At 60.0% G+C, this 24,920-nt stretch overlaps 1 protein-coding gene across 1 annotated transcript; it reads left to right on the top strand.

The window, feature by feature from the left end:
* The first annotated feature begins 8,345 nt into the window (after positions 1-8,345).
* On the top strand, positions 8,346-23,360 carry Col6a1 (collagen type VI alpha 1 chain). The gene is made up of 35 exons (XM_063224670.1): positions 8,346-8,555; positions 9,129-9,258; positions 10,380-10,580; positions 10,794-10,953; positions 11,061-11,189; positions 11,266-11,286; positions 11,680-11,700; positions 11,780-11,824; positions 12,358-12,411; positions 12,776-12,820; positions 12,920-12,946; positions 13,268-13,294; positions 13,383-13,427; positions 13,662-13,715; positions 13,858-13,920; positions 14,580-14,642; positions 14,735-14,788; positions 14,865-14,900; positions 15,106-15,168; positions 16,157-16,219; positions 17,767-17,829; positions 17,967-18,029; positions 18,204-18,254; positions 18,399-18,434; positions 18,791-18,853; positions 19,000-19,065; positions 19,375-19,410; positions 19,822-19,858; positions 20,080-20,088; positions 20,464-20,597; positions 20,781-20,890; positions 20,978-21,161; positions 21,251-21,431; positions 21,775-21,804; positions 21,919-23,360. Exons 1-35 carry the CDS (start codon positions 8,459-8,461, stop codon positions 22,539-22,541), a joined length of 3,084 nt encoding a protein of 1,027 aa, XP_063080740.1. The 5' UTR covers positions 8,346-8,458; the 3' UTR covers positions 22,542-23,360.
* Positions 23,361-24,920: the final 1,560 nt, after the last annotated feature.

Raw genomic sequence — 24,920 nt, forward strand, 5'->3', positions numbered from 1 at the left:
CAAGGCTCAGAACCCAGGCAGGGAGTGAGGGACAAATATTGGCCCCAGCCCCAAGGGTCTGAATATGCAGCCTTCCCAGAGCCCCTGACCCCTGGCCATGGAGTGAAAGGTGCCCCTCATGGGGACAGCCTCCCAGGAGGTGAAAAGAATACCCACCCACAGTCCCAGCCAAGGGGCTGGCCACAGGGACTGCACTCCTGGTGGCCAGTGTGGTGAGAGGATGATACCGCTCTCTCACAAGGTCTCCAGTGAGGACCCAGGGACCCAGAATCCCCCCTCCTTCACCTATACTGGACCCTGATCCCAGGCTGGAGAGCCCAAGGGTGGGTACTCAGTCCCATGGCCTTGGGACTCCAGTATGGCCAACCCCCAGAGCACTGGGCACCCCTCAGTTCACAGGGCAGGATACTGTGGGAAGGCCCCAGGGCCGACTGCTCAGGCAGCTACTCTGGCCTCAGGCTGTAGGTTGGTGCCCTTGGAGTGGCCAGTGACCTCAAGCTGAGGCCACTCACCAATCTATCTCTGGGCTGAATCTGCCAACCACTGGCTGGTGGCTTTCCAGATGACATGTACCCTGGTGACCTGCAGGACACATGTCACAATACATCCCTGTGGAGGCCTCAGCCTCCGCTCTGCTGGGCACAAGTGGGTTCAGGTGCTGGGCGGGCACAAGGGCTAAGGGAGGTGATCAGGCCTCCTTGCCTGAGGGCCTCCGGACTCTTTGGCACAATCCCCCAGGAGGGCAGCAGAGGGCGCTCCAAGCCTGCAGCTCAGCCTGATTCCTGACGCAACAGGGCTCTTGGGGAGGGAAAGGACACTGGGGTGGGGGAACAGAGCCCACAGCCCTTGGGAAAAGAAACAGAATGGGGCCCCCACACTCCTTATCTTGCCCTATGCCCTTTGGTGACCCCTGAATACCCCAATCCATGCTGGGCTGGGCACCCAGCAGGCTGGTGGGGGCAGGGATGGCATCTTGCTGGTGGCTGTCTCTGGGGAGGAGGTGCTAAAGCCTGCCCACCACTCACCTCAACACCATCATTAAGGTCATCACCCACCCGCCTCACTGCAGGATTCCTTTAGACCCCCACCTTCTGCCAAGCTGGGGCCCTGGACAGCAGGGTCCGTAGCCCTCAATTGGCCCCAAGAGAGTTTCTCACCTCCATCCCCAAGCCCAGTTTGCAGCTCCCTGTGCTTGCAGGAAGCAGCCCCCAAGGTCTTCATGGGGTCTCTGCTTCCCTGCAGCTGGGGGCACTGAGGCGTGGTGCCCGGGGGGCCTCCCTTTGGGCCCCAAGCAGGCTGGGCCAGCACCCCAGGGGCCTCAGATTTGTCCAGGATCAAGGTGATGGTGCCTGGCTCTCTACAAGTCCCAATCCTAGGGAACCCAGGGGCACATCTACAATTCTCTTCAAGAGCAGCTCTGTGCTGGATGTGGTGGTGCATGCCTGTAATCTCAGCACTCTGGGAGGCTGAGGCAGGACAGCTGCAAAGTTGAGTCCAACCTGACCAATTTAGCAATTTAGCAAGATCCTGTCTCAAAATGAAAAATGAAAAGGGTTAGGGGCATAGTGGTGCCAAGCTCCTGGATTCAATTTCCTGTACCCTCAGAAAATTTCTAGTGGAGAATCTTGAAGTAGTCCTGGCTCCCCCGAGGCCTGGCTGCTTTCCCAGGAATAGCTGCATTCCCCCCGAACTGTGGGTGTGATGAAATGGCAGAGGGAAGGGCAGTGTGGATCAGGGAAGTCCCTGAGAACATGGGATGCAAGCTGCACGCCTACACTGAGGCTAAGGTGGGAGGGTCCTCAGTCTCCGAGGAGCTGCACCCCACACTGCTAATCATGGCTCCACCTCCAGTCCTGCCAATGAGTGGGGTTTTTCCCAGGAGTTCTCAGGAGAACCTGTCCCTGGCCTGGAGTCACATGACAGGAAGGTGCCCATGGCACCAGTCCTGTGAGCTTGGGTGCAGCAGACTGGATGCCATGGCTTCTCCACTAGGGCCTGAGGCCTGAGCTGCCCCTGCAGACACTGTGTGCTGGGCAGAACCCTCTGAGGGCTGGGCACAGTGGCTAGGTCCGGTGGCTGTACTTGGCTCCTTGCTGAAGGATAGGACCCTCCCTTCTCTCTGGCACCCAAGGGGACAAGGGTGCCTCTGGTCTGTGGGGCCTTCTCTTTAGAAATGAGGCAGTGGCAGGCATGGGGGTACCTGTGGCCCATGACTCACAGGCTGCAGCAGGAGGATGGCCAGTTTGGGGTCAGCAGGCCACTTGGCAAGACCCTGTCTCAGAATGTAAAAGTAAACAGGGCTGGGGCCCAGCTTAGCGGACAGTGCTGGCCGAGCTCACACCAGGCCCTGCATCCAGGCCCAGTTCCACAAAGAACCGAGGCGACTAGGGTGCACAGGGCCTCGTGGGTTGTGGTCAAAGGAACCCTCGGCCCATGACCATGTCCCCCAACAAGGCCGAGAGAGTGGCATTCCATACACATGTCCTTGGCCACAGAATGTCTGCCTCCAGGAGGAGGTCAGGTCTGGCAGCACAGCCAGGCTGGCAACGGGCAGCACGTGGGCCAAGGATGCCTGGGGCCTGGAAGTCTGCACTGTCCAACTCCTTGTTCATGTCCAGCTCTGTCCCCACGTCCAGCTCCAGCCCTGCTCCACCCACGACCGCCCCATCAGCAAGACAGGAAGTGACTCTCATTACCAGGAATGCTGGGCGCAATCCCCACACCCTCGGGACCCTTGGATGAGCTTGGGTGTCCAGGTGTCCAGCTGATGATGGCTATCATTTCCTGGGAAGTTCCCCCCCCCCCCGCCCCCACCAGCTGCAGCCCTCCTTCAGCTTGGCTCTGTGGAGAGAGGCCAGGCTTCTCCCCAGGCCCAGCAGCAGGAAACATCACTGCCAGATGTTTGCTCTTTCCAAGGAACCAGAGGCCAGCATGAGGTGAGTAACGGGAAGTATTAACCCCTTTCCTTCCGATCCACAGCTCTCCAGGCTCATGTCCCAGCTGGTATGCAGGTCAGGTCCCGTGATAAGGCGTAGGGACATGAAGTGCCCCTGCCCAGCCATCTTGCCTCTGAGGGTGTCCTGGGGTACTGTGGATGACTATGGTCTAAGTGAGTCTTCCTGTTGCCCCTGGTGCCCTGTCCCCACCGTGGGCTTTCCTGGGGACCCTGCATTCCTGGTCCTTCTCCTTAAGTCAGGTTCTCAACACCCCTGGATACCCCTGACCACACCCTGGCCTTCCTTCATGAGACCCTGCCCACCCAGGACAAGGAAGTGGACATTGTCCACTTCCTTGGATTCCAGGAACTTATAAGAGGCCTTTGGTAGGGAAGAAGATGTGGCCAGCCCACCTACCGCATATGGCTTCTTCCCAGGGCCCCAGCCATGACCAGGGCCACTCCTGAAGTCTGTCATGTGGTCCTTGATGCCATGTGTCCCCTGACCACTGCAGAGAAGAACAGGGAGGGTGCTCTGGTCCAGGCCATGCATGCCTCTGCCTGCGATCTTCACAGTGTCCACAGTGCCAGCTTCCACATGGGACGTTCCAGTGAGACACATGTGTCCAGCCTTGGCCTTGGTCCTAGGTACCCGGGGAAGTTGACCATGGGTCTCAGGGGATGCAAGGGTCACATTCCCAGGATCGTATGAGGGTGGGCTTTGTGTTGACCTAAGATCCCCTAGGGCTTGAGGAGGGTGCTCGAGCCCCATGGCTACATTGAGGGGGTTTGGGGGGAGAGAAGGTGTTGCCCAGTTGGTTCTGGTTCCCAATGCCAGGAGAGCTCCCAAGACACAGGGGCCCCAATCAGCCTCAGAGCTCGCAGGCAGAGCAACCATCTTGAGCCTGGGGGCTGCTCCCCTGCTGTGGCCTTCAAGGGTCCCCAGGTGCCCCACACACACTACAGCTGCTTCTGCCATGTCTTTCCAACAGTGACGCCAGCCAGTCTCCTTGTCTGATTCTCACTGGAAATTTATCCCTCAGCTTTCAGTCAGGAGAACAAAGCAAATCAGGCTACGTGGAGGCCAGGAAGCTGCTGGCCAGATAGGACCCCTCAGCTTGTCCAGCTGAGGAGGAGGCAGTGGCTGCCAATGTCTCCACCCTCATGCATGAGTGACTGGACAGGGATCCAGCCCAGGAGGGGCGGACTGCACCAGAACCCAGGAATGCCCCCACACAAGCCCAGCAGCCTTCCTGCACACTTCCCTACTGATGTCCTCAGCAAGGCCTGGCACAGCCTCTGGCCCTGGGCACACCCAAGCCACCTGAGGGCTGTGGCTCTGCAACCTGGGACCCAACAGCCCCCTGGTGTGAACCGCAGGATATCACAGATGATGCCTGGAGAACTTCAATTCTGTGCCCCCGGCACAGGCTGGGAGCCCCTCCTGGCAGGGAGCCTGCACCTACTGGCTGACACAGCCTTGTCCCCTCCTGCACAGTCTGGGTGTCACCTGTATCAGCATCCACCCCGCAACCACAGCAGGCACCAGCAACCCAGCAGCCTTCCCTCACTGCAGGCAGAGTGCTGGGCTCCAGAATCCTTTTGCCTCCAGCCAGTCCTGTGACCCCACCTTTGGTTGGCAACTGTCCCCAACTCTGCTTTTGTCACCAGTACTATGACCCACTGCCAGCTAAGAACAAAAGGGAGTCCCTGCAGAAGACAGCATCAGGCCACTACTCCACACCCCGTGCACCATTTGCTCAATGCACTTTGTGGGTCAGGCAGCCCAGGAGGCTGCCCAGGTGGCTGCCCTGCCCAACCTCAGATTTGGGTTAACGCCCAGCTACTACCCACTAGGTGACTCAATTTTCAGGCTACAAAAGGGGCAGAGAGACAGGAGCTACACTGTTCCAGTGCCCAGCAGACCTCGGCCAAGCCTGGCCCTGGGCCAGACCACAGGGACCCATGGGAGCGGACCATGGAGACTGATGTTTGGGAGAGGACTCCTGCAATGAGCGCCCTGCTGTCAACATCCATGCCAACCCCATGTCTGGGGGGAGGTCACCATGGATACTGTGTGCCGTCCTGGGAAAACATGATTTTCCTTAATGAATCATGTAAGTTGGGAGGAAACCCACTGGCACTCAAGGCAGGAAAAAGCATCAAAAATGTCTTTGTCCATCAGATGCGAGGCAGGCTTGGGCCTTTGGTGTCCATAAGGATGGTGCCTTTCCTACCCACACCCAGGGAGGAGCAGACACTCCGGAATCTCTGTGGACAAGGGTGGGCCCTTTGGGCCCCAGGGCTACCCTGTCCTGTCTCCTGGATTCGGTTTCCTCTCACACAGGCTCAGCCGTCACCACACCCTTTCCAAAGGCCTGTGGAAATTCCCAGGACGTCTCTCCTCTTGCCCCAGGGAGACCTGGGGCAGATCTCTCCAGGGCAAACTCAACTCACTGTGAGACAGCAGGAAGGGTGACTGGGAGCAAGCTGAGCCTGCCTGCAGGAAGAAGGTGTGGTGTGTGAGCCAGAGACTCCAGGGGTGCGTTTTAGGGGGCCGACGGACAGCTCCGAGGTCAGGGTTGTATGTGCTCAGTAGCCGGGGCCTGCTCCTCTGGTCATTCCTCAGCCACAAACCTTGGAGCAGGTTGACCTGATGCAGTTTTCCCAACGGCTGAAGAGAGGTCCACCTTAGACCTTGGGCCCAGACAGGCCCTGGGCAGTGACCTACTGCCTGTGTGGCTCCAGGGACTCAGCCCTGGTCCCAGATTCCACACACACCTCCCTGTGGAGTTCAGGTGAGGTGCCAGGCAGGTGACCAGAGGGGTATCCTCTGAGGGGCTCCTGAGCCACTCAGAAGAGCAGGAAGACCAGGCAGGTCCAGAAGGGTCATGGGCACCATACTGGGTGTCAGTCCCCCAAGTCCTGGCATAACATGGGGCTCAGTGGGAATCTCTGTGGACAGCACAGAGGCTTTAGGACAGGTAGGGCACCTACCTACCTGAGGTGGGAGCTCTGAGTCCTGCTCCAGGTTCTGTGTGGCCAGGACAGTGACACCTCACAGCATCCCTGCTGTCCTGGGCAAACACACTTCCTTCCTCAGTCAAGGCCCTGCTGTCCCCTAGGGAGGACCCCAGACAGAGACCCCTGCCTGGCAGAGCCCTTGTCATCCTCACCTGGAGCCATCAGGGTTCTTGGAGCACGGTGTAGGGGTGGGGGGAGTCTTTCAGAAATGATTTTAACTGATGTATGAAACACAACCAACGTGGCAAGGGGAGGCTGGGGCATTTAAGGGCAGCACACACTGCAGTCTGAGACTGGCCAGCCTCGCTCCTCCTCACCCTGTCCATCTCCCCTTGGAGGACAGCTGTCTCCTCCCAAAGACCCTGGGAAAGGAGGAGAAAGGAGAAAGAGGAGGACAAGGAGACTGGGGAGAAGGGTGGGGGATGGAAGGGAGAGGAGGACAAGGGCAGTGGGGGGCTGCGGGGAGCCACCAGAAAGCTGGGCGTCCTGACCGAACTGGCCCATCTGTTCCTATCCACTGTGCGCTCAGGTGCCCAAGAGCCAGAGGTAGGGGTCCTTACCTTCCTTACCTCCCTTACCTTACCTACCTTTAGCAGGTCAGGGTGCAGATCTGGTCCCAGAGTCTGGGTTTCCTTCCTACCTGCCACCAGCTGGGACTAGGAACACATCTGAGGGTCAGGCCCCACCCTTCCCGCTGGCATCACCTGGGTTCCTGCTGTGCACCTGGCCACTGAGTTCTGAGCCCTCTCTACAGAGGTATCCGAGATGAGAAAGCCCTGGTTACAGGTTGCAGGACACAGTGGGCTTGCAGTCCCTCCCACAGATACACAGACACACACGGGAACACATGCACATAAGGAAGGACCCATGCACACTTGTGTGCACACAGGGCTGGGCTGCAGGGCTGTCTCACGCCCATCCCAGCCCTGTTCTCCAGAGGCCGGGGTCCATCTGCACCAGGACCCAGGTCCAGGGCCGAGGGCAACCAGGATGTGGATGGGATTGAGGGGCCCAGATGTTCCACCAGAGACCGCTGGACCAGCCCAGGTGGCCCTGCAGTGCTCCAGGGGCAGCTATGAGGACAGGAGGGAGGGTTAGAGTGAGGCAGAGCAGCAGGGGAGGGAGGGCATGCTCAGGGTGGGCAGACAGCACACTAGCAGGTGACAAGGACTTGGGCCCTCTGCATTCTCTCTAGTCCAGCCGCACCCTCAAAGACATCTGAGGCCAGGGATAGCTTCAGGAGCCCAATGCCCCCTGGGTGCCCAGGGCCCTGGCTTAGGGAGCTCCAGGCTGTGGCTCTATCTGCTCCAGGAGCATGTTCCACTCTGCACACCCTTCTTGGCTAGGCAAGGCGGGCAGCCGTGTGTGCCCAGGTGGGCCATGGCAGTGCCGCCTCCACACCGTCCTCCCCAAGCACCTGCCCAGCAGGCCAGGAACAGGCCCGGAGGCCCCCGCTTTGTCTCTGCACATCACGACGCATCATACTCTCTGGACCAAAGGCCTCACACTCAGATCCCCTCCGGTCCCAGCCTGTAAAGGAGGTGGCCTAGGTCAGAGCTGGCTGGAGTCCGTGTCCTGCAGGCGGCTCCAGGTCCACGCTGCATGGGAGCCGCAGCTGTACGGCACCACGTGGCATCTGTTGAAGCAGAGGCAGGGAGACAACGGCCATAGCAACAGCACGTGGGAGTGGGGAGGAGGATGGGCAACTCTCAGGCTGCAGCTGGGGGGTGTGAGTGAGCCTGTTTTCTAAAGGGTTTCTTCAATAGCAGCCCTATGGATACATCCACCCTGCTTTTGATAGTTAACAACTTTTTTGGCTGATACGGGGCAAGTGTCAACAGCTCTGGCACTTTTCTGGAATCTTCTCTGGGGCAAGGTTCTATCTGTCTTCCTCTGCTCTCCCCATCACTGGAGTCTCTGCACACACATACCCACATATGTACACATGCATGCACACATACACGTGCCCACACGTGTGCACACACGCTCCTATCCAGTGCTGCTCAACTCCGTGTACCACAGTAACATTCAAAAGTGATCTTCCACACTCTGTATGTGACTAAACTGTGAAGAAATATCCCCAGAAAAAGTAACCAGGCCTCTGAGCGAGTGGAGCAGAGGAAGTGGGCAGTTAGCTGGGGACAGGGATCTTTGGAGAGAGATGACCAAAACTGCCTCACAGGACTCCCTTTGGTCAGGAGTCCTTTCCAGGCACCTCACTTTCTCCACTGTGGGTGGGAGTGGTGGTCCTCAGCGTCCCACAAAGCCCTGGGAAGCAGACTCCGCTCCTGCCTGGGCAGAGGGGCTTCTGGCTTCCAGGCCGGGGAGGGGATGGATGCAGGCGGTGACTCAGCCTCCTGGGCGCCCGCCCTCCGCCCCGCCCTCCCTGCCTCCCAGCCTCCCAGCCTGGCTGTAACTGCAGTGAGGAAGGAGGCAGCTTCTCTCTCTCTCCCTGCGTCCCTCTGGCCTCCTCAACGGTGACCCAGGCCGGCCGGTGACATGAGGTTGGCAGGTGTCCTGCTGCCCCTGCTGCTGCAGGCCTGCTGGGTGGCCACACAGGACAACCAGATAGCTTCGAAGGCCATCGCCTTCCAAGGTGAGTACTGGGCTGCCGCTCCTTGCTGTTGTCCAGGCTGGGGGGGGAAGCTGGGGCTGGACACAGCCCAACGCTGGTTGTCTCCTCCCTCCTGGCCCACCAGCCAGGCCTGTGCTGCTCTCACTGCTTGCTTCTGGGGGACACTAGGCTGGGAGACACAGGGGGACCATGTGGAGGGGGAACTGAGAGCTGTGGTCTGGGCCATTTTCCTCTGCTCCAAGGACAGTGTCATGATGGGCAAATGCTGCCCACTTCCCTACTCCTTGCCTGCCTAGAAACAGGGTGACCTTTGCGTCCATCTTGCTGACGGCTATGCCCTTAGTGGTTTTACAACCAGCTTGGACACAGAAGGATAAGCCATCTATCTTCTCTGTCCAGTGTGGTCCCAAAATGCTGTCCTTCAAGGTTGGGGGCTGGGGGTTGCAGGCCAGGTGGGGTCTCATCCTCTCCATGTCCAGCTGTGGTCACCTTTCATACAGCTGGGTGCTGGGCTGTGGGGTTAGCCGGAGCCGCCCTGGGAAGGTGGAGGGTTCCTGTATCAGGAGGCACAGCTCACGGGATGCCTTGGCTCAGACTGCCCGGTGGACCTGTTCTTCGTGCTGGACACCTCTGAGAGTGTGGCTTTGCGACTGAAGCCCTATGGGGCCCTGGTGGACAAGGTCAAGAGCTTCACCAAGCGCTTCATCGACAACCTGAGAGACAGGTAGTGGCCCAGCCTGGCCATATCTCTGGCCCAGGGACCAGCAGGCAGAGGGGCTGCCCAACCTTCACTCACATCCACCAGTCAGAGGCCCAGGGGAAGGACAAAAAGGCGGCAGGTTCCAGGTGCTGCGTGGCTGAGGACAGGGCATTGCTGAGATGTACGCATGAGCATCCCCCACACAGAGCTGCCGTGCTCCTGAGCATTCTGGTGCTTAGGGAGTTGGGCCCAGTTGTAGTTGTGCACAGGGCCTGGGTCCCTGACCAGCCAGTCCAGCCCTGCCTGCTGCCCACACGATATCAGGGCCTCTACTGAGACCCAGTGCCCTTTCTCCCAGTGTCTCCAACCCAGGGCCTAGTAACCCCAGCCACCCCCAAATCTGTGATCACCAGGCATTTCCTGGGTGTAGGCAAAGCCACTGTGCCCTCTCACTCCCTCACTCTGCCTGTCTGTGGATTCGCAGCACTGGACGCTGGCTGGGGGCTGAGATAGGAGCTGGGAGGCCAAGGGCAGGAGGTCCCTGGGCCTGCAACATCTCTGCGATGGGGAGGGAGTTCCACCAGCACAGGCCCCTCTCTGGGTCCCCTCACCCCACTGGCCCTTGACCCCACTGGCTGGCTGACCCAGGCCAAACTTCCTGCCCATCAGAAGGGGCCATGGGAGTCAAGGGCACCTGTGGGACCAGTATAAACTGTTGGTCTGGGCTGGGACCCCTAACAGGGTACCTCTGTGATTGGCAGCCCCAGATCCACGGGAAGGGGAAGGCAGTGTGAATGGGGGCTGGGGAAGGAGAAGCTGAGCAGCCGTGTGGCCGGGCACCCCCTCAGGGTGTCCTCTGTGCCTTAACTCAGGCTCCTGTTTACCACCTGTGTAATGGGGTAGAGTGGTCTGCTGTACTGTCTCTGGAGATGCCCAGGGCTGGACTGGGCCCCAGCAGAGCCACTGGGACCCTACCTGGGGGACCCAGGTCCTTTTGAGTTGGCTTCCTGCCCTGGCTTAAGTCCCTAAGGGCCCAGGATGCCTAGTCATGCCTGTTATGCTGGCCTCACCCAGGTTGGGCCTCTGTGCAGGTGAGTGCGGGCAGTCAGTACATCCTCACAAGTGCCCGCTGGCCGGCCCCGCAGGTACTACCGCTGCGACCGAAACCTGGTGTGGAACGCAGGTGCACTGCACTACAGCGACGAGGTGGAGATCATCCACGGGCTCACACGCATGCCTGCCGGCCGCGACGAACTCAAGACCAACGTGGATGCCATCAAGTACTTCGGCAAGGGCACCTACACAGACTGTGCCATCAAGAAGGGGCTGGAGGAGCTGCTGGTGGGGTGAGTGGCACTATCCCCACCCCTCCCTGGTCCTCATGCCTGCCAAGCACCTTACTTCTAGGAAGGAACTGCTCCCCGATGTGGCAGGGAGGCCAGTGCTGCACAGAGCTGGCTTAGGCTCTCTCCTGGTGCCCTCACCTCTGGCTCTGGGGGTCTCTGTGCTGCCAGGCCTCAGGAGAGACACAGGGAGGGTCTCACATTGCTGCTCCCCAGGGGCTCCCACCTCAAGGAGAACAAGTACCTGATTGTGGTGACAGATGGGCACCCCTTGGAGGGCTACAAGGAGCCATGTGGGGGCCTGGAGGATGCCGTGAACGAGGCCAAGCACCTGGGCATCAAGGTCTTCTCTGTGGCCATCACACCTGATCACCTAGTAAGTGCTGCCCTCCCATGCCCGGGGTGCAGGCTGACCCTGCACTGTAGGAAAGGGGGTCACTGCCCTGGCCCCACTCACTCTAACCCTAACCCACCTGCACCCAGGAGCCACGCCTGAGCATCATTGCCACTGACCACACCTACCGGCGCAACTTCACAGCTGCAGACTGGGGGCAGAACCCTGACGCCGAGGAGACCATCACCCAGACCATCGAGACCATCGTGGATATGATTGTGAGCACCACCGACGCCGCGGGGTGGGGCCCTCGTGTCCTCCAGGGGGAGTGACTTGGCTTCTCTCTTATTGCAGAAAAACAACGTGGAGCAAGTGGTAAGGCTGCTCGCCTGCCTGCAGGGCCTGTTCGGGAGCCAGGCAGGCGCCCCTGAGGGCGGTGCCCCTGAAGGCGTGCATGTCCTTCAGGGCACACCTGTGTCCTGTGCACAAAGGTGGGAGTGTCCGAGCACATGTCCTGTGCACATGTGTGGCAGTGCGCCTGGGCATGTGTCCTGTGTTCATGTATGAGAAGTGTCTAGGTGCTGCATGTGTGGGAGTGGGTCCCAGTGCATACATGTGGGAGCGTGTCCCTGCATATCCCAGATGTGTGTGGGAGCAGGCCCAGTACACATCTGGGCACCTGTCCTGTGCACACATGTGATAGCGTGTCCAGGTATGTCCAGGCATGTCTCACCTTCTATATCTGACCACCTCTCTTCTTCCCCATAGTGCTGCTCCTTCGAGTGCCAGGTGAGTGTGGCCACTGCCCTCCCCACCTCAGCCCACGCCCTCTGCCTGGGTCAGGGCTGATGTCCCTCATGTCTTGCAGGCTGCCAGAGGACCTCCAGGGCCCCGGGGCGACCCTGGTTATGAGGTGAATGGCCACCCTAGCTCTGTTCATGGGGACACATGGGCTATAGTCCTGGGTGCATGGTCCTGAATACCAGCAGGAAGTCCTGTGGTGGCAGAGCTTTGGCCAGGTGTGGGCCATGGCCTGGCCTGAGTTGGGATTCCAAGACCCAGCACACCGACCAGGGACCATGGTCCCCCAAGGCCCAAGCTCTCCTTGGTGCCTGCTTGAGTCTGGGGAGCAGACTGCCTAAGTGTTGGGATGTGAAATGTAGGGCCTACATAGGATGACGGAGGTGGGGGCTCAGGGTCCCCAGATCCTGATGGCAGAGCTGCATGGCCCTGAGGATCAGGGGCAGAGGAGTGCTCTGTCTGAGGGGGGCCAAGTAGTCTCAGGGTGAGGACGTGCTGGCCAAGGATGTGCGGGTGAGAGTTCCAGAGCCCAGGCCAGGCCTGAAGCCACAGGCTCTGCACATCTTTATTTGTGTGCAAGCAGGGTCCCGTCCCTCCTTTCTGGAAATGGACAGAATTGCCCTGACCTATCTGTTCTGCCTCTAGGGAGAACGTGGAAAGCCAGGCCTCCCTGGAGAGAAAGGAGAAGCTGGAGACCCCGTGAGTGCCCAACACCCAGAGTGGGTGCTGAGAAACCTCCAGAGTCAGGGCTGGCTTCAGGGTCACCAGGCCATGCCTCCATCGGGGAGGGGCTGGAACCAGGGTCCGATCTCTGCTTTGAACCTGGACAGACCTATCAAATCTCCTCCCCACTGCCACTAATCCCCTTCAGTTGCCTGTCCCCCACCCGTCCTATCACCTATCCCTCCCTGGGCCATCTCTGGGTACCCTCAGGCACAGGAACCCTCACTGCAAGCCCCTGCCCAGGTTGCTCTGTGTCTCTCCAGCCTACCAGGCCTGGGCTACAGCAAGGAGAGGCTGAGGGGAGGATGCAGGTGTCTGATCATCTTCTCCTCTGTTCCAGGGACGACCCGGGGACCTTGGACCTGTTGGGTACCAGGGCATGAAGGTGTGTGTCCCCTGCCCCACGGCAGTCCATGGGTTCTATGACGTGGGTACGTAACCCCACAGCCATGACACCCACTCTCCCAATCCATTCTGTTTTTAGGGAGAGAAGGGGAGCCGTGGGGAGAAGGTACGCTTCTCCCCGCTGGATGCTGCTGGGACTTCCATCTGGAGGACGGCTGGGCAGATCCTCACTTCTACCTCATACCCAGGGATGGGCCCCTGGGGCCAGTAGGCACTGCATAGCACTATCAGTCCCACAGGGGCACCCCTGAGGGCTGAGGGCACCCTCAGCTCAGCAAGGCTTCGGCCCCCACATCCAGTCTGGATCCTTAGCAGGGTGGACGCCCTTGGATTTGGGGCAGCTTTGTGTCCCCGGGCCCTGGCAGCATTGCTGTGAGGTAGGACTAACTCCCACTCCCACCCTCACCCTCCCTTCCTGTCTCCACAGGGTTCCAGGGGACCCAAGGGCTACAAGGTGAGTGTGGGGTGAGAGTGGCATTCCCTCAAACAGCCTGACCTCACCCACCTTCATCTGACCTTCCTTTTGTCTTGGTGCCTCACAGGGAGAGAAGGGCAAGCGTGGCATCGACGGGCTAGACGGCATGAAGGTAACCCAGGGCGGCTGGGGGGGCCAGCAGTGACACTGAAGTGTCAGGGAGATGTCTCCCATGCTATTTGCTGCCCAGCCCCAGGTCCCATTGGGCCTTGGTGGACTCCCAGCTGCCCAGTTGAGATCCAGGTTCTGGGGCGAGGCTTCCCCTGAAAATGTGAGGGGCAGAGCCTGGCGGCTGCCTGCACTAACCACCCTGGTCACCTGTCCTGTCCCTGCCCTTCTCTTCCAGGGAGAGACAGGGTACCCAGGCCTGCCAGGCTGCAAGGGTTCTCCAGGATTCGACGTAAGTCACTTCTGTCCTTGGTTTGGGGGCCTTCACAGGTTTCAGGAATATGACTCTGGCCCTTCCTGTCGGCCAGGGAGTGACTATTGGAGGCCCTTGGGGCCTCTGCCCACTGGGGCCTGACCCTGTGTCCTCTCACCAGGGAGTCCAAGGACCCCCAGGGCCCAAAGGTGATGCAGGTGCCTTCGGACTGAAGGGAGCAAAGGTGAGCTGCAAGAGGCTTCAAGAGGGTCTTCCCATCCTGGAATCCAGGCTCTGGTGCTCCTGGGGGCCAGGTCCCCATGGCAGGCTCCTGTGGGGCAGGCAGGGAGTGGCTAGGTCTGGGGCTTCCAGTCACCTCTGACCCCAAGGGCCCAGCCACTTGCTGCTCAGAGCTAGGATGAAACAGCCACTGCACACCCACAGCCAGGCCTCACCAGATCCCTGTCTAGAGCCAGGACCAAGGGACCAGGGGGCTGCTGGCTGCCAGCAGGCCGAAGAATGTGGCTGAGCTACCTCGGGTGTTATCTGGGGCTTCTGGGAGGGCAGGAAGTGCCAGGAAGAAGGAGTTGGGCTCTGCCCCACAGAGCTGTCAGAGGTCCAGCCATGGACTTTGGGACCTGGCCTCAGACCTGCTCACTGCCCTCAGGGCCTGACTCTGGGGCTTGGTGTTTGGCCCCGGGTTTGGGGTGGTCCCTTGGGGTCCCAATGAAGCCGAGGTGCTCCTGTGTGACTGAGGATGTTGGGGTCCTGGGAGACCCAGGATTCATGTGGCTGTGGTCAGAGTGGCCTGAGGTCTAGTGAGGACTGTGGGCATGGGGTCCCTTGGCCCCAGTGTGACCCCATGGCTGCACCACAGCCCATGTGACCCCTGACCTGCCCTAGGGAGAAGCTGGAGCCATTGGAGAGCCAGGAAGGCCTGGGAGCTCAGGACCAGCAGGAGATGAGGTGAGGCCATTAGGATGAGGTGAGGCCATTAGGCAGCAGCCCTGTAGACTTGGGGCTCGGTGGGGCCACTCAGTGATTCTTGTTGCCCACAGGGTGAGCCTGGAGATCCTGGTCCCCCAGGAGAAAAAGGCGAGGCTGGCGATGAGGTGAGTGAGGCATTTGTCCCTCCCAGGCCACATGGGCTGGTGCCCAAACTGAAGCTGGTGTCTGTTCCTCTTCCAGGGGAACGCGGGCCCAGATGGCCCTCCCGGAGAGAGGGTGAGTCGGGCTGAGCTGCTGTCCCCATCACAGAGCCACTGAGAAAGCCACCCAACCTGGACTGTGGGTCTGTTTGGGGCACCGGGTGGCACCCGGGGAACATGAAGGCCTGGCTTCCATAGTGGCACCAGGAGGCCCGAGTGCAACCCCTGCCCGGCCCCAAATTCTCCCTGGCCATAGCTGCATGTGGATCCTCTGCACACAGGGTGGCCCTGGAGAGAGAGGACCTCGGGGGACCCCAGGTGTGCGGGGGCCAAGAGGAGACCCGGTGAGTCTGACCCAATGCAGGTCAGGTGTCGGGATCACAGGCCATGCCCTGTTGCCCCATGGGACCTGGGCTCCAGCTGCCTGCACCTCCACAGTACCAACCCAGCAGAGGCCAAGCCCCAGTTCCTGGCCCATCCTCCCCGGAACTGGGGCAATGGGAGCAAAACCAGCCATTGGGTGGCCACAACTCCCCTGCTTACCAGGACCCAGGGTTCGGCCTCTCCTCGCCTGCTGGCTTGTCCTTGTCAACACACTTCCGTGGGCACCCCTGCAGCCACATGGAACCAGAGCTCCCAGACCTGATCTACTTGCCTCACCAGCTGCCCTGAGGCCACCTTTCCAGCCCCTATGCTCAGGAAGACTCCTTCCTTTCCAGAGCCTGGATGATCTGAGTCAAACCCCGATGGGCCTGACTCGGACCTGGGGCAGGTTGCTCAGGGACCCCAGAGGCAGAGACCTGCAGCACCTCGGTGGTGGCCTGTTTACCTCCTTGTCCAGTCTGGCCTTGAGGGGATGCTTGGTTTTCTGTTCGCTGATCCAACAGTGAGGTTTTGCTGTGTGTGGCAGCAAGAAAGGAAGGGTGTCTAAGAACGCCGGTGCCTCCTCACACCCCCACCGGACTTCCAGCTGCTGCCACCTCATTTTGTCCCAGCAAGGTCACTCGGGTCCTTGCTGTGGCCACTATGGCCACAGATTCTCCAATATGGGGCAGAAGAGAGCTGGAGGCAGCAGGAGTGGCCCTGGCCTCAGGGCAAGTTCTGCCAGCTCTGCAGGCCTCTCGGGACAGAGCTGTCCCCAAGGCTGCAGCCCTGGGCCTCATTTGGCCAGGCCGGGAGTGGGCAGGTTGGAAAGGAGGTTGAGGAGCAGCCTAGCCCTGGCCCACCAGCCCCAGGTCCCTCCCTGCCAGCTACCTCACTTGCCGGCCACAGGCAGCTGTCTGTGGGACTGCCCTGCGACCTGACCTCCACTCACGGGCTTGCCTCCCCCAGGGCGAAGCTGGACCCCAAGGTGACCAGGGACGAGAAGGCCCTGTCGGCATCCCCGGAGACCCGGTAGGGTGCCCTCCACGCTGGGCAAGTCTCTTGGAACCACTGCAGTCTTGGGGCCATTTCCCGTGGGACCCTCCCACAAGGGCTGCTCCCCAAGGCTATGGGGCCCCCATGAGGGGACTCTGAAACAAGGTGCATAAGTCACAGAGACCAGACAGGTGGGCGGGGCACAGGGATGGGAGGATGGAGTGAGGAGAAGGCTCCTCGGCCCTGGGGCCGAGGGTAGTGGAAATGAGCACTTGGGCCTGGGGCGGGACCATGTGAGGTGCAGGTGCTGGCAACCACGCAGGGGAGGGGAGGAGAGATGCCCAGTGCAGAACAGGGTCTCCAGGGGCAGGAGGGTCCCATGGGAGGTCTAGAAGTGGGTGGGAGGAGAGGAGAATGCAACCTCTGAGAGGCTCCAGGGGAAGCCCTGGCTTCAGGCAGTAGTGGGGAGAAGGACATGGGATCCTGCAGCAGTTTCCGGGGCTCCTGACAGCACAAGGTCCAGGCTGCAGGGGGCAGGATGGGCCACATAGGACGTGTGGGCTGGGGGGGGGGGCGTGAGACTATGGGGCGGCTGGGGAGACGTTCTCTTAGTGGTCTGTGAGGGAGCCTGTGGTGCTCTGCTCAGGGCGTGGTAGAAAGTGCTGGCCATGGGAAGAGAGCAGCCACGTGGCTTCGTGCCATGACTTCACTCGTGAGGCAACAATGTCACAGAAGGAGTGAGGCCCAGTTCTCGGGCCCAGGGCTCTGAGGCACCTGCCAGACTCACCTGGCCATGGCACACAGGCCTCCTCTGTCCTCTCACCCTCTCTTATGCCCCAATGCTGCTCTTGGGGGCCAAGCTGGGATGGATGCAGTCCCGGGGCTGTGCGGGTAGGAAGCGGCCCGGCCCAGGGAACCAGCTGCCCGTGCGTCCTAGGCAGGGACAATGACACTATCAGCACTTCATGGCTGTTTGTGGACAAGGTGTAAAGGGCAGGCTGGAAGCACTGAGGGTGTAGCCAAGCATGGCCTTCTTGGACTGAATGCCCAGTGCCAGTCCTGGGGATGGATCTCTGATCTGGTCACAGCTGTGGGGCACAGGTGCCAGCTTCCCACAGGGCATTGTGGGTTCTGGGGCTGTCATGGGGGTGCAGGGGTTTTGTGAGTCATGATGGGGCCTCAGGACAGACAGCCAGGGCCGCAGCAGGAGGAGGGACACTGCAAGGGGACCAGGCAGTGGTCTGCCCACTTCTGGAGTTGTCCCATCACTGTGTGGCTGGGGAGATGTAAGGAGGGGCTGAAGCCTCAGGCAAGTGAGGTTCGAAGTGTGGGTCAGGGTCTCACCATGCCCATGAGAATCCTAGAGAGGGCAACCTGGGAATGGCAGGTGGTGATCCAAGAGGGCCTGCCTGGCCACTCCTGGCTTTGGTGCCCAGTGCCATCAGGGCAGCTCAGCAAGGCCTTCTGGGGATGAGGTCCTCCTGTGCCCCATCCCAGGGATGTGGGGGACAGTGTTGGGATCCTCAGCTCAGGCCTAGGGGTGGCAGTGAGGCCTGGGGTCCCACTGTGTCTCCATCCCTCAGGGTGAAGCTGGACCCATCGGACCTAAAGGATACCGAGGTGACGAGGGCCCCCCAGGGCCCGAGGTAAGTGCTGCCCTGCCCTCCCAGCCCAGAGGAATGCACTGGCCACAGTGCCCTTCCCAGCTTTTCCCTATCCTGAAAGGCTCTGTGCCCCACCCCACATTGTTTGGGACTTGGCTGTCACCCCTCCCACTCCTTAGGGTCTCAGAGGAGCCCCAGGACCCGCTGGACCCCCTGGAGACCCCGGACTGATGGGTGAGAGGGTGAGTGTGGGAAGCACAGCCTCTTGCAGGAGGGTCTGTCGGGTCTGCAGCAGCATGGGCTACAGGAAGCTCCTGAGGGCAAGGACACTTCCAGCAAGCCATGCCTGAGAGGAGCACCGGAGGGAGCAGTGTCTCCACTGGCTCCCAGCCACAGCAACTCTGCTCTGCTCTCAGGGTGAAGATGGCCCCCCTGGAAATGGCACCGAGGGCTTCCCTGGCTTTCCTGTGAGTATCTCCAGAACCCCCATGCCCATGCCCCTCTTGCCCCCCACCTCAGCCACCTGGCACTCAACCCGGGGATCTGGTGGGCGGTGAGACTTTGGCCAGAGCTGCAGCGTGCCCTGATGTAACCAGTCCTGTCCTCCGCAGGGCTATCCTGGCAGCAGGGGCCCCCCAGGGCTGAACGTGAGTACACCCACCCCCTCTACCTGGCCACACCTGTACACACTCCCAGCATGCATGTGCATGTGGACATTTACACATGGACACACATGTGTGCCCATACAGTGTTCATGTCCACACATGCACAGATACACACTCGACCACACATGTCGGCATTCATTCCTGAGCATGCGTGTGTGGACATGCAGCACACAAGCCCACACCCGTGCACATATGCAGACACGTGGCATGCACATGTGTCAGTGTTCACTCATCTGTGACCCAGGCTCCCTCCCCAGGCCTTGGGGACTGTCCAGCCATGAGTCCAGCACCTTCTAACACCACCCCCAGGTGCTGCTAACCTGCTCTGTCACCCATAGGGCACGAAAGGCTACCCTGGCCTCAAGGGGGACGAAGGCGAACCTGGGGACCCTGGAGAGGACGTAAGTGGGGGGGGGGGGAGTGGGACAGAGCCATGGTGACACCAAGTCAGCCAGGCTCCCTGGGCCGGGGGTGTGGTTGAAGAGGGAAGGAGACAGCACGCTGCTCAGAGACAGCAGACAGGTGACTCCACACTGCTTCCCTGCAGAACAATGACATTTCACCCCGTGGGGCCAAAGGGGCAAAAGGCTACCGTGGTCCAGAAGGCCCCCAGGTGGGTGACACACTGCACCCCCAGACCCCGGGACTACACAGGGTGGGGGGCTGGTGGAGACTTGGGGACTCCATGGGGTAGAGGCAAGCACTACACCCCATGGACTGGTGGGGAGGAGATGCAGCCAGAGCAAGGGTGACCCTTCGGGCAGCAAAGCCAGGCCCAGGGTGGCTGCAGACCCTAGGCCAGCATCCCCGTCTATCCAGGAAGTGGCCACAGCCCCCATGGAGGGAGGTGACCAGCCTGGCTGGGACAGGTCACTGACCCTTGGTGGACCCTGCTCAGCCCTGTCTGTCCTTGCCCTGACAGGGTACCCCAGGACACGTGGGACCACCTGGACCAGATGTAAGTGGTGTCTGAAGGCATCCCATGGCATGGCCACAGGGCCATGGCCCATGAGGGCTCCCCTGTGGGACAGCTGTGGGGGGCCTGGAGGCCACAGGGGACATGAGGTGACAATGGGACATGGGATGATACTGGAGGCCATGGCCATGGAGATACGGGATGGCCACAGGGCACAGGATGACTATGGGGGACACAGAGGACACAGGCCCATAGGAACATGGGATGGCTGCAGGGGACACTGCCATGGGGACAGGCAGGTGAGGGCCGTGCATGGGCTGTGCTCAGTGGCAGGCTCCAATGGGCGATCCCACACACCCTGGATGTGAGATGCCCCATCTAACCCCAGTCCGTAGAGACCCCAGGGTGTCAGGGAGGCCTGGCCCAGAGCCTGCTGACCTCTTGTCCCCCCAGGAGTGTGAGATTTTGGACATCATCATGAAGATGTGCTGTGAGTGTCTGACTGGGAGGACGAGCCCTTGCCAGCCCCTCATTGCGCCCTATGAGGATCTCTGGTCACCCAGGGGGTGGGCAGTTGGGCAGGCAGGACCTTGGCCCTCAGCACCACACACAGGGGAGAACTGGGCCACTGAGCCTGCTGGGCAGAACCCAGGGGAGGCCGGGGCGGGCAGCCATGAGCAGCAGCCGCACTGAAGCCTTCTTCCCTGCCAGCCTGCTGCGGTGAGTGTCCCTGTGCTCCGGGCCCCTGCACTTCAAACCTCCGGGCAGAGACACTTCGGTGGAGGGAAGCCATCTGCAGGCACAGAACAGCAGCTGAGCCCTCAGGGTGCTGACCCCTGAGCCCACAAGCAGATGCCCCCTGGGGCTGCGGCCTGCACAGCCTGGACACCATGCCCTGTTCTCTCTACACAGTAACCCAAAGGGCCACCTCACCAGGCCGGAGTCAGCCTGGTGCTGCTCATCCACTGTCCTCAGGGGTCTGGGTTAGGGTGGGGTGGGCCAGGAAGCAGTAGCCCCTTCATCCAGTGTCACTGAGTGGACATGCAGCCTGGAACTGAGGCTGACCCCGCAACCCACCCGCCTACCCACCCACAGAGTGCAAATGTGGCCCCATCGACATCCTCTTCGTGCTGGACAGCTCGGAGAGCATCGGCCTGCAGAACTTCGAGATCGCCAAGGATTTCATCATCAAGGTCATTGACCGGCTAAGCCGGGATGAGCTGGTCAAGGTGAGAAAATGGCTATGGAGCCAGCCCGGGGAGAAGCCGGGCTGCGCGTCCGTCCAGGCTGTCCATTCAGGACATTGCGCTGTCCTCTGTGAGGCTCAGGGCTCCCCCAGGGGTTGCTTGGGATCCTGAGGGGAGGCTTCGTGGGGCCCGGGCAGCGCCCAGCTGAGCAGCACCTCGATGCAGTTTGAGCCTGGCCAGTCGCATGCAGGCGTGGTGCAGTACAGCCACAACCAGATGCAGGAGCATGTGGACCTGCGGAGCCCCAACATCCGGAATGCTCAGGACTTCAAGGAGTGAGGGGCACCGCCCGCAGCCTGGGGTGGGGTGGGGTGCCCAGCCCCAGTCCCAGCCCCAGCCTCACCCCGCCCCTCTGCCCCCAGGGCCGTCAAGAAGCTGCAGTGGATGGCAGGCGGCACGTTCACGGGTGAGGCACTGCAGTACACACGTGACCGGCTGCTGCCACCCACCCAGAATGATCGCATCGCCCTGGTCATCACCGATGGTCGCTCAGACACCCAGCGGGACACCACACCCCTCAGCGTGCTCTGCGGCCCCAACATCCAGGTGGGTGGCTGGGCCAGCCCAGAAGCAGGGGCTTCTCCCCCAGAGGGGGGGTCAAGGCCACACCAACTCCCGCTGCCCTTCCTCCTCAGGTGGTGTCTGTGGGCATCAGGGATGTGTTTGGCTTTGTCGCGGGCTCTGACCAGCTCAACGTCATTTCCTGCCAAGGCCTATCACCCCAGGGCCGGCCGGGCATCTCCCTGGTGAAGGAGAACTACGCGGAGCTGCTGGAGGACGCCTTCCTGAAGAACATCACGGCGCAGATCTGCATAGGTGGGCCAAGTGGGCTGCCACACTGTCCCTTGCACTGGGGAGCCCCCCTTCAGGGGCACTGCTGCCCCTCCCCCCCACTGCCTTGCTCGTGCCTCTGGGCTCTTGCAGCTCATCCCTCTGCCTTGACCCTGCAGGCAGACAATAAGCAAGAGGTAAGCAGCAAGGCCAGGACTCCTGGCGTGCAGGCTGCCCTCCTGCTTGAAGCCTCAGTTTCCCCACCCTCAGAGTGGCTGGGGCTCTGCCCCACCCCAGCGGGTTGGGAGCAGGGCAGAAAGTGTTGTGTGGGGTATGGGGCACTGCTGCATGGGGCACAGTGGTTCACATCCTGGTCTTCTCCTTGCAGACAAGAAGTGTCCGGACTACACCTGCCCAAGTGAGTAGCACGGTGGGCAGTGGGGGTAGGGGGATTGTGGCCCTGCCTGCTGCAGGCAGCCTCAGATGGGCCACCTCCACCATGGACACTCACAGCTGCCCACCCTGTCCACAGTCACATTTTCTGCCCCGGCTGACATCACTATCATGCTGGATGGCTCAGCCAGCGTGGGCAGCCACAACTTCGAAGTCACCAAGCGCTTTGCCAAGCGCCTGGCTGAGCGCTTCTTATCTGCGGGCCGGGAGGACCCCACAGTGGATGTGCGCGTGGCAGTGGTACAGTACAGCGGCCCTGGCCAGCAGAGGCCCGGGCAGCCGGCCTTGCAGTTCCTGCAGAACTACACAGTGCTGGCCAGCGTGGTGGATGGCATGGATTTCTTCAATGACGCCACCGATGTCAACGATGCCCTGAGCTTCGTGACACGCTTCTACCGGGAGACCTCCTCAGGTGCTGCCAAAAAGCGGGTGCTGCTGTTCTCAGATGGCAACTCACAGGGCGCCACAGCAGCGGCCATAGAGAAGGCGGTGCAGGAGGCACAGCGGGCGGGCATCGAGATCTTCGTGGTGGTGGTAGGCCGCCAGGTGAACGAGCCTCACATCCGGGTGCTGGTCACCGGCAAGACAGCCGAGTATGACGTGGCCTTCGGTGAGCGCCACCTGTTCCGTGTGCCCGACTACCAGGCCCTGCTCCGCGGAGTCTTCTACCAAACGGTCTCCAGGAAGGTGGCGCTGGGCTAGGGTGGCGGCACACGCTGCACCAGGATAGCCTCCCAACTCTGCCCACCAGGACCAGATGGACCATGTGACCTGAGCTTTCCTGATTAGCTAGACATTTTTAAAGGCAAGGCTTGCTGTCCACACCGACATGCATGCTTCGGGTGACCTCACCCTTGGCTGGCAGAGCTGGTGTCTGGGTCTCCTGCCCTCACATGGACTCGCCTGCCTCTAAACCACCTCTCAGACCTCGCACTGCTTTCTTTCCACTCCCTGCCACCCCTCCTCAGGACTGGCTTCCTTACCAGTCCTGCCAGAACCTTCCTTGCAGTTCTTGCAGAACTACACAGTGCTGGCCAGCGTGGTGGATGGCATGGATACTATACTCAGAGCAGACCCTGAGCTAGTTCAGGTGAAATGCTGCACTGTGTTTCATTTTTGGAAAACCAAGGTCAAGGTCAAGAGGATTTTCAAACACAAAGCATGAGGGATCAGGTCCTCCCAACAGGGGCTCATAGTGGCCTAATGAACCCTGATCCCAGGCCTCAGACATCCATTGCTCTCGACAGGCAGCGGGACACTGGCACTGCAGCTGCTTCTTACACCCCTATAGCAAAGGTGCTGCCCGCAAGGGCCCCACACTGATGTGCAGGGCTGGTCTGGACCAGACAGCCAAAGCTTTCTCAGAAACGACTCGAAACTCTCTCTCCTCCAAGTAGCAGCTAGTCTTGTGTTTCATTGAAGATTCTTTTTAGATCTATTTTATTTCTACTCCTCCTGTGTTTTTTTTTTATCAGTCCTGTCCATGTCAATGACTTCTGCTAATAAAAGTTCCCACTTCTTTCTGTGGCTCTTCTCTGTCATCTGCCCAACCACGGCACCATTCCTGAGAAGCAGATATTAGACACGAGCCTTCAGCACCCGGCGGGGGAAGTGCTGCCTCTGTGCATTGGTCAGCTCAAAAATGCTCCATGCACAATGGAAAGAAAGATTTTTGGTTCATGGTTTCACAGGTTGCAGTTCATGGTCTGGCTTTTGAATGCAGAAATATCTGGGGGAAGGATGCGGTGGAAGAGAGCTGCCTACCTCATGATGGGCAGGAAGCAGAGTAAGCAGAACAAGAGACCCAGAGAGGACACGACCAGGGCCAAGATGACCTCTTCCAGGACTCCTCTCATGACCTCCTTCCTCTCGCTGGTCCTACCTCCTAACAGCATGTTTAGCTGTACACTCACCAATAGCTTAAGCCACCAATGTGGTTATTACCCCTGACATAATAACCTTCCAAAAGTCCCACCTCTGAACACATGACACTTGGGGGACATTTGAATCCATACCATAAGACTTGGAGGCAGACACAGGGACACGAAGATCTTACTACACCTGCAGGCAGCAGTGTAAGGAGCACCCAGCACTTCAGGCCACAGAATTAGAACCCAATCAGATTAAACCCCAAAGGACCAGCAGTGGCAATGTCCTGACAGTAAAACACTCCAGGCGAATAAAAGGGGAATCAGGGTCCCTAGGCCTTGAGGGAGATGCTAGGGAGGGTAGACGTCACTAGAGCAGGTTGACAGTTGGCCTTTGGGGCCAGGCCTTGGGCCATTGTCAGGAGATGGCTTCTGGAAAGAGTTGCAAAAGCAGTAGAGGCTACACAGAAGCAGATATGGACAGTGTCAGAGGGAGAAGTTTGTGGTCATTAGACTCCAGGTTTCTGCTGCTCAGCTCCCCAAGGAAGGAGACTTCAGGGCAGAAGGAGAAGGTAGGGGACCAGTTAATGAGGACATGCAGCCTAGGGACAAGGGGCTGGGCATAGGGACACCCCTCATTTGAGTGCTTACCATAGAAAGACCTTGAGAGCCCAGCACCCCCACCAAAGTGCCAGGGCCCACTCTGCCTAGGTGAGGAGCAAGCATCCCTAGTAGAAATGGGGGGGGGGGAAGAAGGTACTCACATGTGACAGAGGGGAGCATCCTCTGGGGCTGTCCCCATCCTAGACCACCTACAGCCCAGACAGCAAATCCATCCTGCAGCTTCTTCTGGGTTAGTGATATGGCCATGGCCACTTGAGAGAGCCGTGGGCAGCCCAAGGTCCTCCCGAAGTGGAAAACCCAGCCAAGGGACAGAGCCACCTGGATGTGCTCACCATGGCTGCAGCCCCTCTCCCATAGGAGCTAAGACAGAAGACAGAGACTTCCAGGAGGGCAGTTTAGGGGCGAAGTGCCTGTGCCAGGAAGGGCACACCTGCCTCAGTGTCCCCTGGAGGGTTTGCCTTCCTTGTTTTGCTTTTTCTTTTTCTCTTTCTCTCTTTTTGATTTTTTAAAAAAATTAAATTTTATTTTTTTCCAAATCCATTTTATTTCAAGGATAAATAAAATTAAGAAAAAGAAGAAAATAGAACAA

The sequence above is a fragment of the Cavia porcellus genome, unplaced genomic scaffold (genome assembly GCF_034190915.1).
Source record: "Cavia porcellus strain 051 isolate PalLab524CR breed Dunkin Hartley unplaced genomic scaffold, mCavPor4.1 scaffold_15, whole genome shotgun sequence".
Lineage (NCBI taxonomy): Eukaryota > Metazoa > Chordata > Mammalia > Rodentia > Caviidae > Cavia > Cavia porcellus.

Bases quoted from the DNA above. Each gene is read 5' to 3' on its own strand.
- Col6a1 (XM_063224670.1), top strand. From the start codon at position 8,459: ATGAGGTTGGCAGGTGTCCTGCTGCCCCTGCTGCTGCAGGCCTGCTGG. The intron at 15,169-16,156 runs GTGAGTCTGACC...TGCCTCCCCCAG, and splicing joins GGGGGCCAAGAGGAGACCCG to GGCGAAGCTGGACCCCAAGG. The intron at 18,255-18,398 runs GTGAGTATCTCC...TGTCCTCCGCAG, and splicing joins AGGGCTTCCCTGGCTTTCCT to GGCTATCCTGGCAGCAGGGG.